Source organism: Salvelinus alpinus, chromosome 15, assembly GCF_045679555.1.
Source record: "Salvelinus alpinus chromosome 15, SLU_Salpinus.1, whole genome shotgun sequence".
In the NCBI taxonomy this organism is placed as follows: Eukaryota; Metazoa; Chordata; class Actinopteri; order Salmoniformes; family Salmonidae; genus Salvelinus; species Salvelinus alpinus.
The window spans coordinates 50,658,910-50,671,971 of NC_092100.1; the positions used below are offsets into that span (position 1 = coordinate 50,658,910).

A 13,062-nucleotide genomic window follows, 5' to 3' on the forward strand; every position below is an offset into this window, starting at 1 on the left:
TTCAGTGTAGTTGATGATCAATGCTCTATGGTCTCAACTATGGTCTACATTTCTCTCTATGGTCTCTGTTAATGTCTCACATCTTTGAAGTTCCTCTCTCTGTGTGTCTCCTCTCAGCCCCGGCGCAGGTGACCAGTCTGCGTGTGACCAACGGTGGCAGCACAGACAGCCTCCAAACCCAGTGGGAGCGGGCGGCCGGCGAGCTGGACTCGTACCGTGTGCTGCTCATCCACGACAGCAGTGTGATCAAGAACGAGAGCACCCCGGCCCACACCACGGCCTACAGCTTCCTGGCGCTGAAGCCTGGAGCCCTCTACAGGGTGGTGGTCACCACTGTCAGGGCCGGACAAGCCTCCAGGCAGAGCGTGGCAGAGGGAAGCACAGGTAGACAACACTATGATGACTGATAGATGTAGCCTACTTTAAATATATAATGTTAAAATAGATCAATTAGAAGATAATGTTTAGCTAGCACACATGAATATGAATTCCGTTAAAAGCGTTCACAGTTTTAACTGTCTTTGTGTGACAAACACCCGTACCAGTTTATGCAAAATAATGTCCGAGAATGTCTTCTATTCTATTTGGGATTGACAGGATATTATTCAGAACATTCCTAGCTCTTATCTGATGCGACAGGAATTTTCCTGGAATTTCCAGGATATCCGACTATGCAACAAACATGTCAAGGTTTTCCTTTAAAAGACTTCCCTTCATGAAGGGAAAAGGACTGGGGTCTACAGTATTTTGTATTGTTGAATCCCAGCTACCTTAATCTGAGAACGTTTTCATTATGAGATGGAGGGGGAAACAGCCCCACTGGCCGCCCCACCACCGTTGTTATCGTTTTTGTTGAAGAGCGTCGCGCAGCATGGTAAAATATGCAGTACATATTGTGCTCTTCTATTGCGCGTCCGAGGGGAAAAACAGAGTTTTTGCAGTGCCTTCTTTGTTGTAATTTCACAAACAGACGTGTCTGTTTCACCATTAAGGATTCCAGCTTTAAATGAAAATAATATACAATGGAATATGAGGCCTGTATAAATTCTGACACAACTTTGTTCCATCACAAAACCTGAGCGCAACTTGTCCGGTGAAGTTCACAAAGAATATTGCCTGTAACAAACAGTTACATGACCTACAGCATGGACAAGCAAGTTAATGTTTCCGACATTTTCGGACTACTAAACAACTATGGATTTATTTACCACAACAGAAACTCCCTCCACTATTCCAGCACCATTTCAACATCATTAAATCACCTATGCTTAGTCTAATACAGTGACAACTAAAGGATACCAAAACTATTTAGTCCAATCAAAGTAAGTTAAAAAAGGATGTGGCTGTTCATGATTCTGATTTGTGTGTGTGCGTGCAAGTAGAAAAAACATTTTGACTCACCCTACTTGTAGAGAAACACCAATGCGATCCACCTCTTTCATGTTGACGAAACGGTCTATGACTGTCATACAGTACACACTTTTATTTTTTGTTGTCCTAGGCTACCTGGCTAAAATACCTGCTCGCTAGCCTAACTTCCTTTTATGGGCAACGTTTGCTAGTTAACATTAGCCTTCTACATCTAGCTACATATTGAACCTCCATCCTCTCAGTCCAGGGGCACAATGTATGAATGTATGGTTGGATCAGAATTGCCATTATAATCATTGGCCAGTACGGCAAATTAAGTAAAACCACAAGTATAAATCCCTGTCTCCATCCAAGGCTAATTTTAAGAAAGGGGAAATTGTATCTAGCTAGCTAGCCACCGGATGACAACAACGCAATGAGATGCAACAATTCAGGTTGTTTCTGTCATCTCTTGATGCGATGTGCCAAATCCACACTGGCTTCCCTTGACACTTTTGTTTGGTGCGCCAGGATCATTCACAGTTGAACTCACTCAGTTTAGCTCAACGCTAACTGGCTATTATTTTATTTATTTTTTATCAAGGTAGGCTAAAAGCTCGCTGGTTTCCCTTGCATTCAATGCTAAGGGCGGCAACAACGTCATACTCTTTATGACCAGACAGCATCAGATAAATGGCCTACACATACAGAGGCAGAGCGGCGCTGTTTTGCTCGCCCGGATGCTTTCTCCGGTGAGATACGTTCAGCCTCTTGCGATTTGAAGTACAATTATGAAAACACAGAGAGAAGAGATGAAATATATTTTTTATTTTTTTCATTGTTACATTTTTTTTTCAAATGATTTTCCTTGTTAGCAATGAATACACACAACTGCTGCTAGAATATCTATCTTCTAGATCTTGTATCCCTCGTAGATCTCTTTTAGTGGATCTTACTTGTAGACCTTGAAACTTATTTCAGCTTGACCATATTCCTTTAATTTCTTCTCTCCTATCCTGATACTCTTGCGTGTCATCTCTAATGTGTTAATGTTTTCTTCCAAAATATCTGGGTAATTCAGTTCAAATCCTGTAACACAAACACAGCAGTTCACCTGAGTTACATGTGAGTAATTTAGCAGATGCTCTAATACAGAGTGACGTACAGTAGTGAGTGCATAAATGTTCATACTGGTCCCCCGTGGGAATCAAACCCACAACCCTGGCGTTGCAAGCGCCATGCGCTACCTACTGAGTCGCACAGGATCAGTTCTAGGACACAATCTAAGCCAATCTAATGCTATGAGCCTGGTTAGTGAGGCTATATCATATCTATCAAACCTAAGAGATATTCAACAGATCAGGTTCGTGGTGAAATGACTCCATGAAGTCTGATTCAACACTCACCAATCAGCTTCAGACTCATCAGTACTCTCTGTATCTGCCCACTCCTCGGAGTCTGAATCCACTGATGATGTCTGTTGTCTCGCCCTCCTCATTGCCTCACTTGCTCCTATTCTCTTCTCTGTCCGTTTCATTTGCTCTCGCTTCTCTCTGTCTTTCTTCTCTTGCTCCTTTTTCATTTTCTCTTGCTTCTCTTTTTCTTTCCTCTCCTGCTTATTTTTTATCTTCTCTTCTTTTTCCTTCAGTTTTAGTTTCAGCTCTCTATTTTTCTCCTCCTGCTTTTGTACCTTTTTCTCAACATTTGCTTCCTTTTTCTCAGCTTCAGCTAACTTTTTCTCCGCTTTTTCGTTATCCTTCTCCTCTTTTTTCAGGCGCTTCTTCTCGTCTTGTTCTCTTTTTTTCTCAGCTTCAGCTAACCTTTTCTCTGCTTTTTCGTTATCCTTCTCCTCTTTTTTCAGGCGCTTCTTTTCGTCTTGTTCTCTTTTTTTCTCAGCTTCAGCTAACCTTTTCTCTGCTTTTTCGTTATCATTCTCCTCTTTTTTCAGGCGCTTCTTTTCATCTTGTTCTCTTTTTTTCTCAGCTTCAGCTAACCTTTTCTCTGCTTTTTCGTTACCCTTCTCCTCTTTTTTCAGGCGCTTCTTCTCATCTTGTTCTCTTTTTTTCTCAGCTTCAGCCAACCTTTTCCCCCCCTTTTCTTCTTCCTTCTTCTCCATCTTTAGGTTATTTATCCTCTCCTGTTCTTTCTTTTTCTCTTCCTCAAGTCCAGGTTTCTCCACCTTTTCTTTTTCCTTCCTCTCCTTCTCCCGATTTCTTGCCATCTCTTTTTCTTTATTTTTCTCTGCTTCCAATCTCAGTTTCTCCTCTTTTTCTTTTTCCTTTTTCTCCTTCTTCTGGTTCTTTATTCTCTCCTTTTCTTCCTCAAACCTAAGATTCTCTTCCAGTTCTTGTGCCTTCATCTCATTCGCAAGGATCTTCAGCCTCTCTTTTTCTTTCTGTTTCTCTTCTTCCCATTTAAACTTCTCCTCCTTGTCTTTTTCCTTCATCTCCTTCTCCAGGTTCTTAATCCTCTCTTTCTCTTTCTTTTTTTCTTCCTCCAACCTGAGTTTCTCCTCCTTGTCTTTTTCTTTCATCTCCTTCTCCAGGTTCTTAATCCTCTCTTTCTCTTTCTTTTTTTCTTCCTCCAACCTGAGTTTCTCCTCCTTGTCTTTTTCTTTCATCTCCTTCTCCAGGTTCTTAATCCTCTCTTTCTCTTTCTTTTTTTCTTCCTCCAACCTGAGTTTCTCCTCCTTGTCTTTTTCCTTCCTCAACTTCTCCAGGGTCTTCATCCTCTCTTTTCCTTTCTTTAGCTCTTCGTCAAATGTCTCTACCAATCTTAAGTCCCTCTCAGCCTTTTCTTTTTTAATTTCATGGAGACATTTCTGGCTCTCTTTCATCTGTTCTATCAGCTTGTTCTCCTCCTGGTCTACCCTCTTTTCCTGATCCCCATTACACTGTTCCTTCTCCGGCAATTGCTCCTCACCGTTATCTGCTTCCTCTTTCTGACCTACATTCTGCTTCTTCATCCATTTTCTCTCCATCTCTTTCCCCACCGCTTCAAGTATCTCAATCCGATCCAACGCCCTCTCATTTTCTATTGCCTTCATCATCTCTATCATGTCCTGCTCCGTCTTCTGTATTATATTTGCTGGAGACTTCCTCTGCAACTTCTTCCATTTTCTCTCCATCTCTTTTTCCACCACCACAAGTATCTCCGCCCGATCCTTCTCCCTCTCCTCTTCTATTGTCTTCATCATCTCCTCAATCTCCTTCTCCTGTCTCAAAACTGGGTCTGAGGATGCGTCTGTGTATAGCCCCTCGATAATAGCAGGTGGCAACGGCAGAGGGCGTTTGGGAGGAGAGAGATCAGGAAACCAATGTGTTATAGGCATGGGAGGATCAACCAGTGGGGGTAGGACAGGAGAGCGTCCATGGAGTCTCTGTCCAGCTGGGAGGACACCTGAGCTGCCTGTCAGAGACACAGTCTGGTAGTACTGATGCCGTCCTGACGTAGGCTGGCCAGCGGGGGGCACTGGAATGGGGAATTCCCAAGAAGGTTTCATGGAGGTTGAGGAGTCACCCACACCATTCATGTTCTGTTGCATAAGAAACAGAGCAATATTAGGTAGTTATAGCATGTGCATCTTTGTTAACTTCTTATGGCTGCAGTCCCGTTAACGGGATCAATATGACAACAGCCAGTCGAAGTGCAGGGCGCCAAATTCAAAAAACAGAAATCTCATAATTAAAATTCCTTAGACGTTCATGTGTCTTACAGTGGGGCAAAAAAGTATTTAGTCAGCCACCAATTGTGCAAGTTCTCCCACTTAAAAAGACGAGAGAAGCCTGTAATTTTCATCATAGGTACACTTCAACTATGACAGACAAAATAAAGAGAAAAAATCCAGAAAATCACATTGTAGGATTTTTTATGAATTTATTTGCAAATTATGATGGAAAATAAGTATTTGGTCAATAACAAAAGTTTATCTCAATACTTTGTTATATACCCTTTGTTGGCAATGACAGAGGTCAAATGTTTTCTGTAAGTCTTCACAAGGTTTTCACACAGTTGCTGGTATTTTGGCCCATTCCTCCATGCAGATCTCCTCTAGAGCAGTGATGTTTTGGGGCTGTTGCTGGGCAACACGGACTTTCAACTCCCTCCAAAGATTTTCTATGGGGTTGAGATCTGGAGACTGGCTAGGCCACTCCAGGACCTTGAAAAAAAGCCACTCCTTCGTTGCCCGGGCAGTGTGTTTGGGATCATTGTCATGCTGAAAGACCCAGCCAACGTTTCATCTTCAATGCCCTTGCTGATGGAAGGAGGTTTTCACTCAAAATCTCACGATACATGGCCCCATTCATTCTTTCCTTTACACGGATCAGTCGTTCTGGTCCCTTTGCAGAAAAACAGCCCCAAAGCATGATGTTTCCACCCCCATGCTTCACAGTAGGTATGGTGTTCTTTGGATGCAACTCAGCATTCTTTGTCCTCCAAACACGACGAGTTGAGTTTTTACCAAAAAGTTCTATTTTGGTTTCATCTGACCATATAACATTCTCCCAATCTTCTTCTGGATCATCCAAATGCTCTCTAGTTCAGACGGGCCTGGACATGTACTGGCTTAAGCAGGGGGACACGTCTGGCACTGCAGGATTTGAGTCCCTGGCGGCGTAGTGTGTTACTGATGGTAGGCTTTGTTACTTTGGTCCCAGCTCTCTGCAGGTCATTCACTAGGTCCCCCCGTGTGGTTCTGGGATTTTTGCTCACCGTTCTTGTGATCATTTTGACCCCACGGGGTGAGATCTTGCGTGGAGCCCTAGATCGAGGGAGATTATCAGTGGTCTTGTATGTCTTCCATTTCCTAATAATTGCTCCCACAGTTGATTTCTTCAAACCAAGCTGCTTACATATTGCAGATTCAGTCTTCCCAGCCTGGTGCAGGTCTACAATTTTGTTTCTGGTGTCCTTTGACAGCTCTTTGGTCTTGGCCATAGTGGAGTTTGGAGTGTGACTGTTTGAGGTTGTGGACAGGTGTCTTTTATACTGATAACAAGTTCAAACAGGTGCCATTAATACAGGTAATGAGTGGAGGACAGAGGAGCCTCTTAAAGAAGAAGTTACAGGTCTGTGAGAGCCAGAAATCTTGCTTGTTTGTAGGTGACCAAATACTTATTTTCCACCATAATTTGCAAATAAATTCATTAAAAATCCTACAATGTGATTTTCTGGATTTTTTTTTCTCATTTTGTCTGTCATAGTTGAAGTGTACCTATGATGAAAATTACAGGCCTCTCTCATCTTTTTAAGTGGGAGAACTTGCACAATTGGTGGCTGACTAAATACTTTTTTGCCCCACTGTATATCATTTTAAAGGTAATCTTGTTGTTAATCCCACCAAAGTGTCCGATTTCAAATAGGCTTTTCAGCGAAAGCACTACAAACGATTATGTTAGGTCACCACAAAACCACAATAATCACAGCCATTTTTTCCAGCTAAAGATAGCTTCACAAAAACCAGAATAGAGATAAAATGAACCACTAATCTTCGAGATGACACTCATAGGACTTCATGTTACACAATACATGCATGTTTTGTTTGATTAAATTCATATTTATATAAAAAAATCTGAGTTTACATTGAGGCGTTAGATTCACTAGTTGCAAAAACATCAAGTGACTTTGCATAGCCACATCGTTTCAACAGAAATACTCATCATAAATATAGATGATAATACAAGTTATACACATGGAATTATAGATATACCTCTCCTTAATGCAACCGCTGTGTCAGATTTCAAAAAAACTTTACGGAAAAAGAAACCCGCGCTATAATCTGAGACGGCGCTCAAAAGTAAAACACCACAGCCGCAAAGATGGCGTCAACATAAACAAGAAAATACATGATAAATATTCCCTTACCTTTGATGATCTACATCAGAAAGCACACCAGGAATCCCAGGTCCACAATAAATGTTTGTTTTGTTCGAAAAAATCTGTTATTTATGTCCAAATACCTTCTTTTGTTAGCGCGTCTGGTATACATATCCAAACGCTAATTCTGGTCAGCGTTATATCGGACAAAAACTTCAAAAAGTGATATTACCGGTCGAAGAAAAATGTCAAACTAAGTACAGAATCAATCATTAGGATGTTTTTAACATATAGCTTCAATAAAGTTCCAACCGGAGTATTCTTTCTTGTCTTCGTGAGCAATGGAACGCAAGTGACTACCATGAGGAATAAGCATGATCAGAAAAATGGCTGCTTGATGGACACCTGACTGATTCTGCTATCATTCACTCCCACAACACCATAGAAGTCTCATTATAATTTATATTGATGGTTGACATCTAGTGGAACCCCTAGGCAGTGCACAATCGTTCATATCTCAAGGGGATTTCATTGGGGACTCTGGTGAATACATACAAGCTCAGATTTCTGACTTCCTGTTTTGATTTCAACTCAGGATTTTGCCTGCCAATATGAGTTCTGTTAATCTCATAGACATAATTCAAACAGTTTTAGAAACTTTAGAGTGTTTTCTATCCAATACTAATAATAATATGCAAATATTAGCAACTATGACTGAGGAGCAGGCCGTTTGATATTGGCCCCTTTTCATCCAAGCTACTCAATACTGCCCCTTCAGCCATAAGAAGTTAAATGGCATAAAATGTATTGAATACTTGTTCAAGCTACACTACATACATTCAACCGATTAAACATGACAGGATATATACTGCATCTATAATATCATGGAATTAAGAAAAATATCTGCAGGACTTTTCTTCCGGCTCCATTGAACTTTCTCAATGTCAAACTTGATTTAGACCCGCATACCAGGCCACTAGGTGCTCAAACTGGGTGCTCTTATGTCTGAAATCATGTCATCTCACCTCCCCAAGCAGCTCTCCCAGTCTCCTCATCTCTGCCCAGAGTGTCTTGGTCTCCACGTCTACCTTCTCCTCCAGCCTTCTGACGACCACACAGAGTTCCTGGTTGTCCTTAGCCTGCTTCCATTTGCTGTACTGCAGCAGCTCCTCTTGCTTCTGCTGTTTCTTCTGGCTCTTTTTCAGCTGAGCCATCATGGCTTCCTGGTTACTCTTCAGTGCTTTGATGGCATCCCCAATCAGAGTCACCTTCTCTCTGAGGAGACCCACTTTCTGAGACTTGGTGGGCTGCCTCTGAACAAGATGAATGTATGAAAGGAGATGACCATGTTCAAAAATATAAGACAAAAACGATGTTTTAGCACCAAATATTTGAACATAAAATGACATAGCAATGACGAAGTTTGAACATATAAAATTGAGAAATAGCAATTCATTGAACATCAAATAAATGACATGAAAAAGGAAGCTCCTACTTACAGTAAGGAGTTGTACTCTCTTTGGACCAGGCAAACAGAAACAGTCCATGATGACTGTCTTGTATGTGGACAACTTGATGGAACAAAACAAAGCAATCAATGCAATATAGCCTAAATCATTCGGGATATTTTCTTGGCTTAGACTTTACAATTATTAGACATATTAAATTGGTATATATCTACAGAGATAGAACATACCTATTCGAGAGATGAAATGGCGAATAATTCACACATTTCACAGTTCATTTTGGATCATCCGTATGCTTCAAGTCCTTTCTTTATGAGGAGCCTTGTCTGTTTGCCCTCCAACACAAAGGTTAGAACATACGACGAGAATTGGAATGCAATTATGACATCATTTTTATTATGATGCAGGATACTGGGTTTTGAAAACGATAGTCAATGAAAACGCATCCCCTTAGAATTATGATGAACATTCTAATTCTATGTGCATACCTCATTATGACATCACAGCAATAGGCTACATCCTGCCATAATCAATAAAATGGCACCCAATTTAGACCAATATTATGTAACTTTCACATACAATACTATTATATTGGCCAGATTATGCCCTCCTGTACTGTCGGTCCACATAGATGTAGGCTAGGCCTGAACAATGATATAGGCCTACACCTCACAATAATGTAATAATACTTTTTCTTTCCGCTTGTATTTTGTATTTATATTGATGTGTGTATTTTCTGTAATGTATAGTGCATTCGGAAAGTATTCAGAACCCTGGACTTTTCCCCCATTTTGTTACAATACAGCCTTGTTTTAAAATTGATTCAATCGTTTCCCCCCTAATCAATCTACACACAATATCCCATAATGACAAAGCAAAAACTGTTTTTTAGAAATGTTTGCAAATGTATATAAAAACTTAAATATCACATTTACATAACTATTCACACCCTTTACTCAGTACTTTTTTTTGAAGCACCTTTGGCAGCGAGAGTCTTCTTGGGTATGACGCTACAAGCTTGGAACAACTGTATTTGGGGAGTTTCTCCCATTCTTCTCTGCAGATCATCTCAAGCTCTGTCAGGTTGGATGGGGAGCGTCACTGCACAGCTATTTTCAGGTCTCTCCAGAGATGTTCGATCAAGTTCAAATCCGGGCTCTGGCTGGGCCACTCAAGGACATTCAGAGACTTGTCCCGAAGCCACTCCTACGTTGTCTTGGCTGTGTGCTTAGGGTTGTTGTTCAGGTTGGAAGGTGAACCTTCGCCCCAGTCTGAGGTCCTGAGTGCTCTGGAGCAGGTTTTCATCAAGGATCTCTTTGTACTTTGCTCCGTTCATCTTTCCCTCGATCTTGACGAGTCTCCCAGTCCCTGCCACTGAAAAACATCCCCACAGCATGATGCTGCCCCCACCATGCTTCACCGTAGGGATGGTGCCAGGTTTCCTCCAGACGTGATGCTTGGCATTCAGGCCAAAGAGTTGAATCTTGGTTTCATCAGACCAGAGAATCTTGTTTCTCATGGTCTGAGAGTCTTTAGGTGCCTTTTGGCAAACTCCAAGCGGGCTGTCATGTGCCTTTTACTGAGGAGTGGCTTCAGTCTGGCCATTCTACCATAAAGGCCTGATTGGTGGAGTGCTGCGGAGATGGTTGTCCTTCTGGAAGGTTCTCTCATCTTCACAGAGGAACTCTGGAGCTCTGTCAGAGTGATCATCGGGCTCTTGGTCACCTCGCCTTCTCCCCCGATTGCTCAGTTTGGCCGGGCGGCCAACTCTAGGAAGAGTCTTGGTTCCAAACTTCTTCCATTTAAAAATGATGGAGGCCACTGTGTTCTTGGGGACCTTCAATCCTGCAGAAATGTTTTGGTGCCCTTCCCCAGGTCTGTGCCTCGACACAATCCTGTCTCGACCTCATGGCCTGGTTTTTGCTCTGACATGTACTGCCTACTGTGGGACCTTATATAGACAGGTGTCCAATCAAGTGGATTTACCACAGGTGGACTCTAATCAAGTTGTAGAAACATCTCAAGAATGATCAATGGAAACAGGATGCACCTTAGCTCAATTTAGATTCTCATAGCAAAGTGTCTGAATACAATATCATTATGGGGTATTGTGTGTAGATTGACGAGGCAAAAAAAAGATTTTATCTATTTTAGAACAAGGTTTGTAACAAAATGTGTAAAAAGTCAAGGGGTCTGAATACTTTCTGAATGCACTGTATGTAATTCAGGGCTCATCCGTAAAAGAGACCTGGGTCTCAGTATGACTCCCTGATAAAATTAAGGTTAAATATTAAAATGTAAAGAAATTAGTATCTGTAGCCTATTAGTGCAGTCACATTCCATTCATGACACTCACTCTCTTTCTTCACCATTTATTTATTGAATAACTTTCGTATGAGTGGCTCATAAATGGCTCAAGCTTTTTGGGGTCAACTATGCATTGACAGTTTTATCTCAATCTCTTCATTCAAAGACTCAATCATGGACACTCTTACTGACAGTTGTGCCTGCTTTGCGTGATGTATTGTTGTCTCTACCTTCTTGCCCTTTGTGCTGTTGTCTGTGCCCAATAATGTTTGTACCATGTTTTGTGCTGCTACCATGTATCAGGTATGAAGGTAAAACCCAGATGCAGACAACGACGAAATAACAATGGTTTAATAGTCCAACAGGGGCAGGCAATAGACAGGTCAGGGCAGGCAGCGGTCAGTAAACCAGAGGTGGGGCAACGGTACCGGACGGCAGGTAGGCTCAGGATCAGGGCAGGCAGGGGTCAGTAAACCAGAGGTGGGGCAACGGTACCGGACGGCAGGTAGGCTCAGGGTCAGGGTAGGCAGGGGTCAGTAAACCAGAGGTGGGGCAACGGTACCGGACGGCAGGTAGGCTCAGGGTCAGGGCAGGCAGGGGTCAGTAAACCAGAGGTGGGGCAACGGTACCGGACGGCAGGTAGGCTCAGGGTCAGGGCAGGCAGGGGTCAGTAAACCAGAGGTGGGGCAACGGTACTGGACGGCAGGTAGGCTCAGGGTCAGGGTAGGCAGGGGTCAGTAAACCAGAGGTGGGGCAACGGTACCGGACGGCAGGTAGGCTCAGGGTCAGGGCAGGCAGGGGTCAGTAAACCAGAGGTGGGGCAACGGTACCGGACGGCAGGTAGGCTCAGGGTCAGGGTAGGCAGAGGTCAATAACCCAGAGGTGGGGCAAAGGTACAGGTCGGCAGGTAGGCTCAGGGTCAGGGTAGGCAGAGGTCAATAACCCAGAGGTGGGGCAAAGGTACAGGTCGGCAGGCAGGCTCAGGGGCAGGCAGAGTAGTCAGGCAGGCGGGTTCAGAGACAGGACAGGTAAGGTTCAAAACCAGGAGGGTGGGAAAAAGAGAGACTGGGGAAAAGCAGGAGCTGAGACACAAACACGCTGGTTGACTTGACAAACAAGACAAACTGGCAACAGACAAATAGAGATCCCAGGTATAAATACACAGGGGATAATGGGGAAGATGGGCGACACCTGGAGGGGGGTGGAGACAATCACAAAGACAGGTGAAACAGATCAGGGTGTGACACCATGTTGTGTTGCTACCATGTTGTTGTCATGTTATGTTGCTACCATGCTGTGTTGTCATGTGTTGCTGCCTTGCTATGTTGTTGTCTGGTGTCTCTTTTTATGTAGTGTTGTCTCTCTTGTTGTGATGTGTGTTTTGTCCTATATTTATATATTTAACATTTTTAATCCCAGACCCCGTCCCCGCAGGAGGCCTTTTGCCTTTTGGTAGGCCGTCATTGTAAATAAGAATTTGTCCTTAACTGACTTGCCTAGTTAAATAAAGGTTTATTTAAAAAAAATTTGAACGCACAACCAAGTTACTGTTTTGTTGTTGCTTGTAAGAGATGTTATTACATATCCCACATTATTATTGAGAAAAAAATACAAATACAAATAAGTTATAAAACAAGTTTTTATTTTTATTTGTTTAAATATATATTTTGATTCATATTGTCTTCACAGCTGCAAATATGAACAGACAGTGATTCACAGAATGACTGAATCAGTCTCTCTCTCTCCCCATCCCCCCTTCCAGTCCCTGCTGCTGTAGGTGAGGTGACAGTCAGTAACAACGGTCGTATGGACTTCCTCAGTGTGTCGTGGCGACCAGCCCAAGGCAACGTGGATAGTTACCTGGTCACCCTGAAGGACCGCGAGAGGACCGTCCACACCCTGGTCGTGTCCAAGTCCAGCCCTGAGTGTGTGTTCAAGTCCCTGGTGTCTGGACGGCTCTATAACATCTCTATCGTCTCCCGCAGTGGAGTCTACGAGAACCACACCATCGTGCAGGAACGCACACGTAGGTCTACCATGTCTACCTGTTTGTCTGTCTGAAATACGTGTTGTCTGCTTGCTTTGCTGTTCTATTCAATTCATGTGTTCTTCAATTCTATTC

General features: G+C 42.8%; 1 protein-coding gene across 2 annotated transcripts in view; it reads left to right on the top strand.

Moving 5' to 3' along the window:
* LOC139540274 (receptor-type tyrosine-protein phosphatase beta-like) overlaps nucleotides 1-13,062 on the top strand; it is a 43,318-nt gene that overhangs the window by 15,783 nt on the left and 14,473 nt on the right. For both annotated transcript variants that reach the window (XM_071343981.1, XM_071343982.1), the window contains exons 10-11: nucleotides 118-384; nucleotides 12,703-12,966. In XM_071343981.1, the coding sequence (XP_071200082.1) occupies nucleotides 118-384; nucleotides 12,703-12,966 (531 nt within the window). The remainder of the gene's footprint in view (nucleotides 1-117; nucleotides 385-12,702; nucleotides 12,967-13,062) is intronic.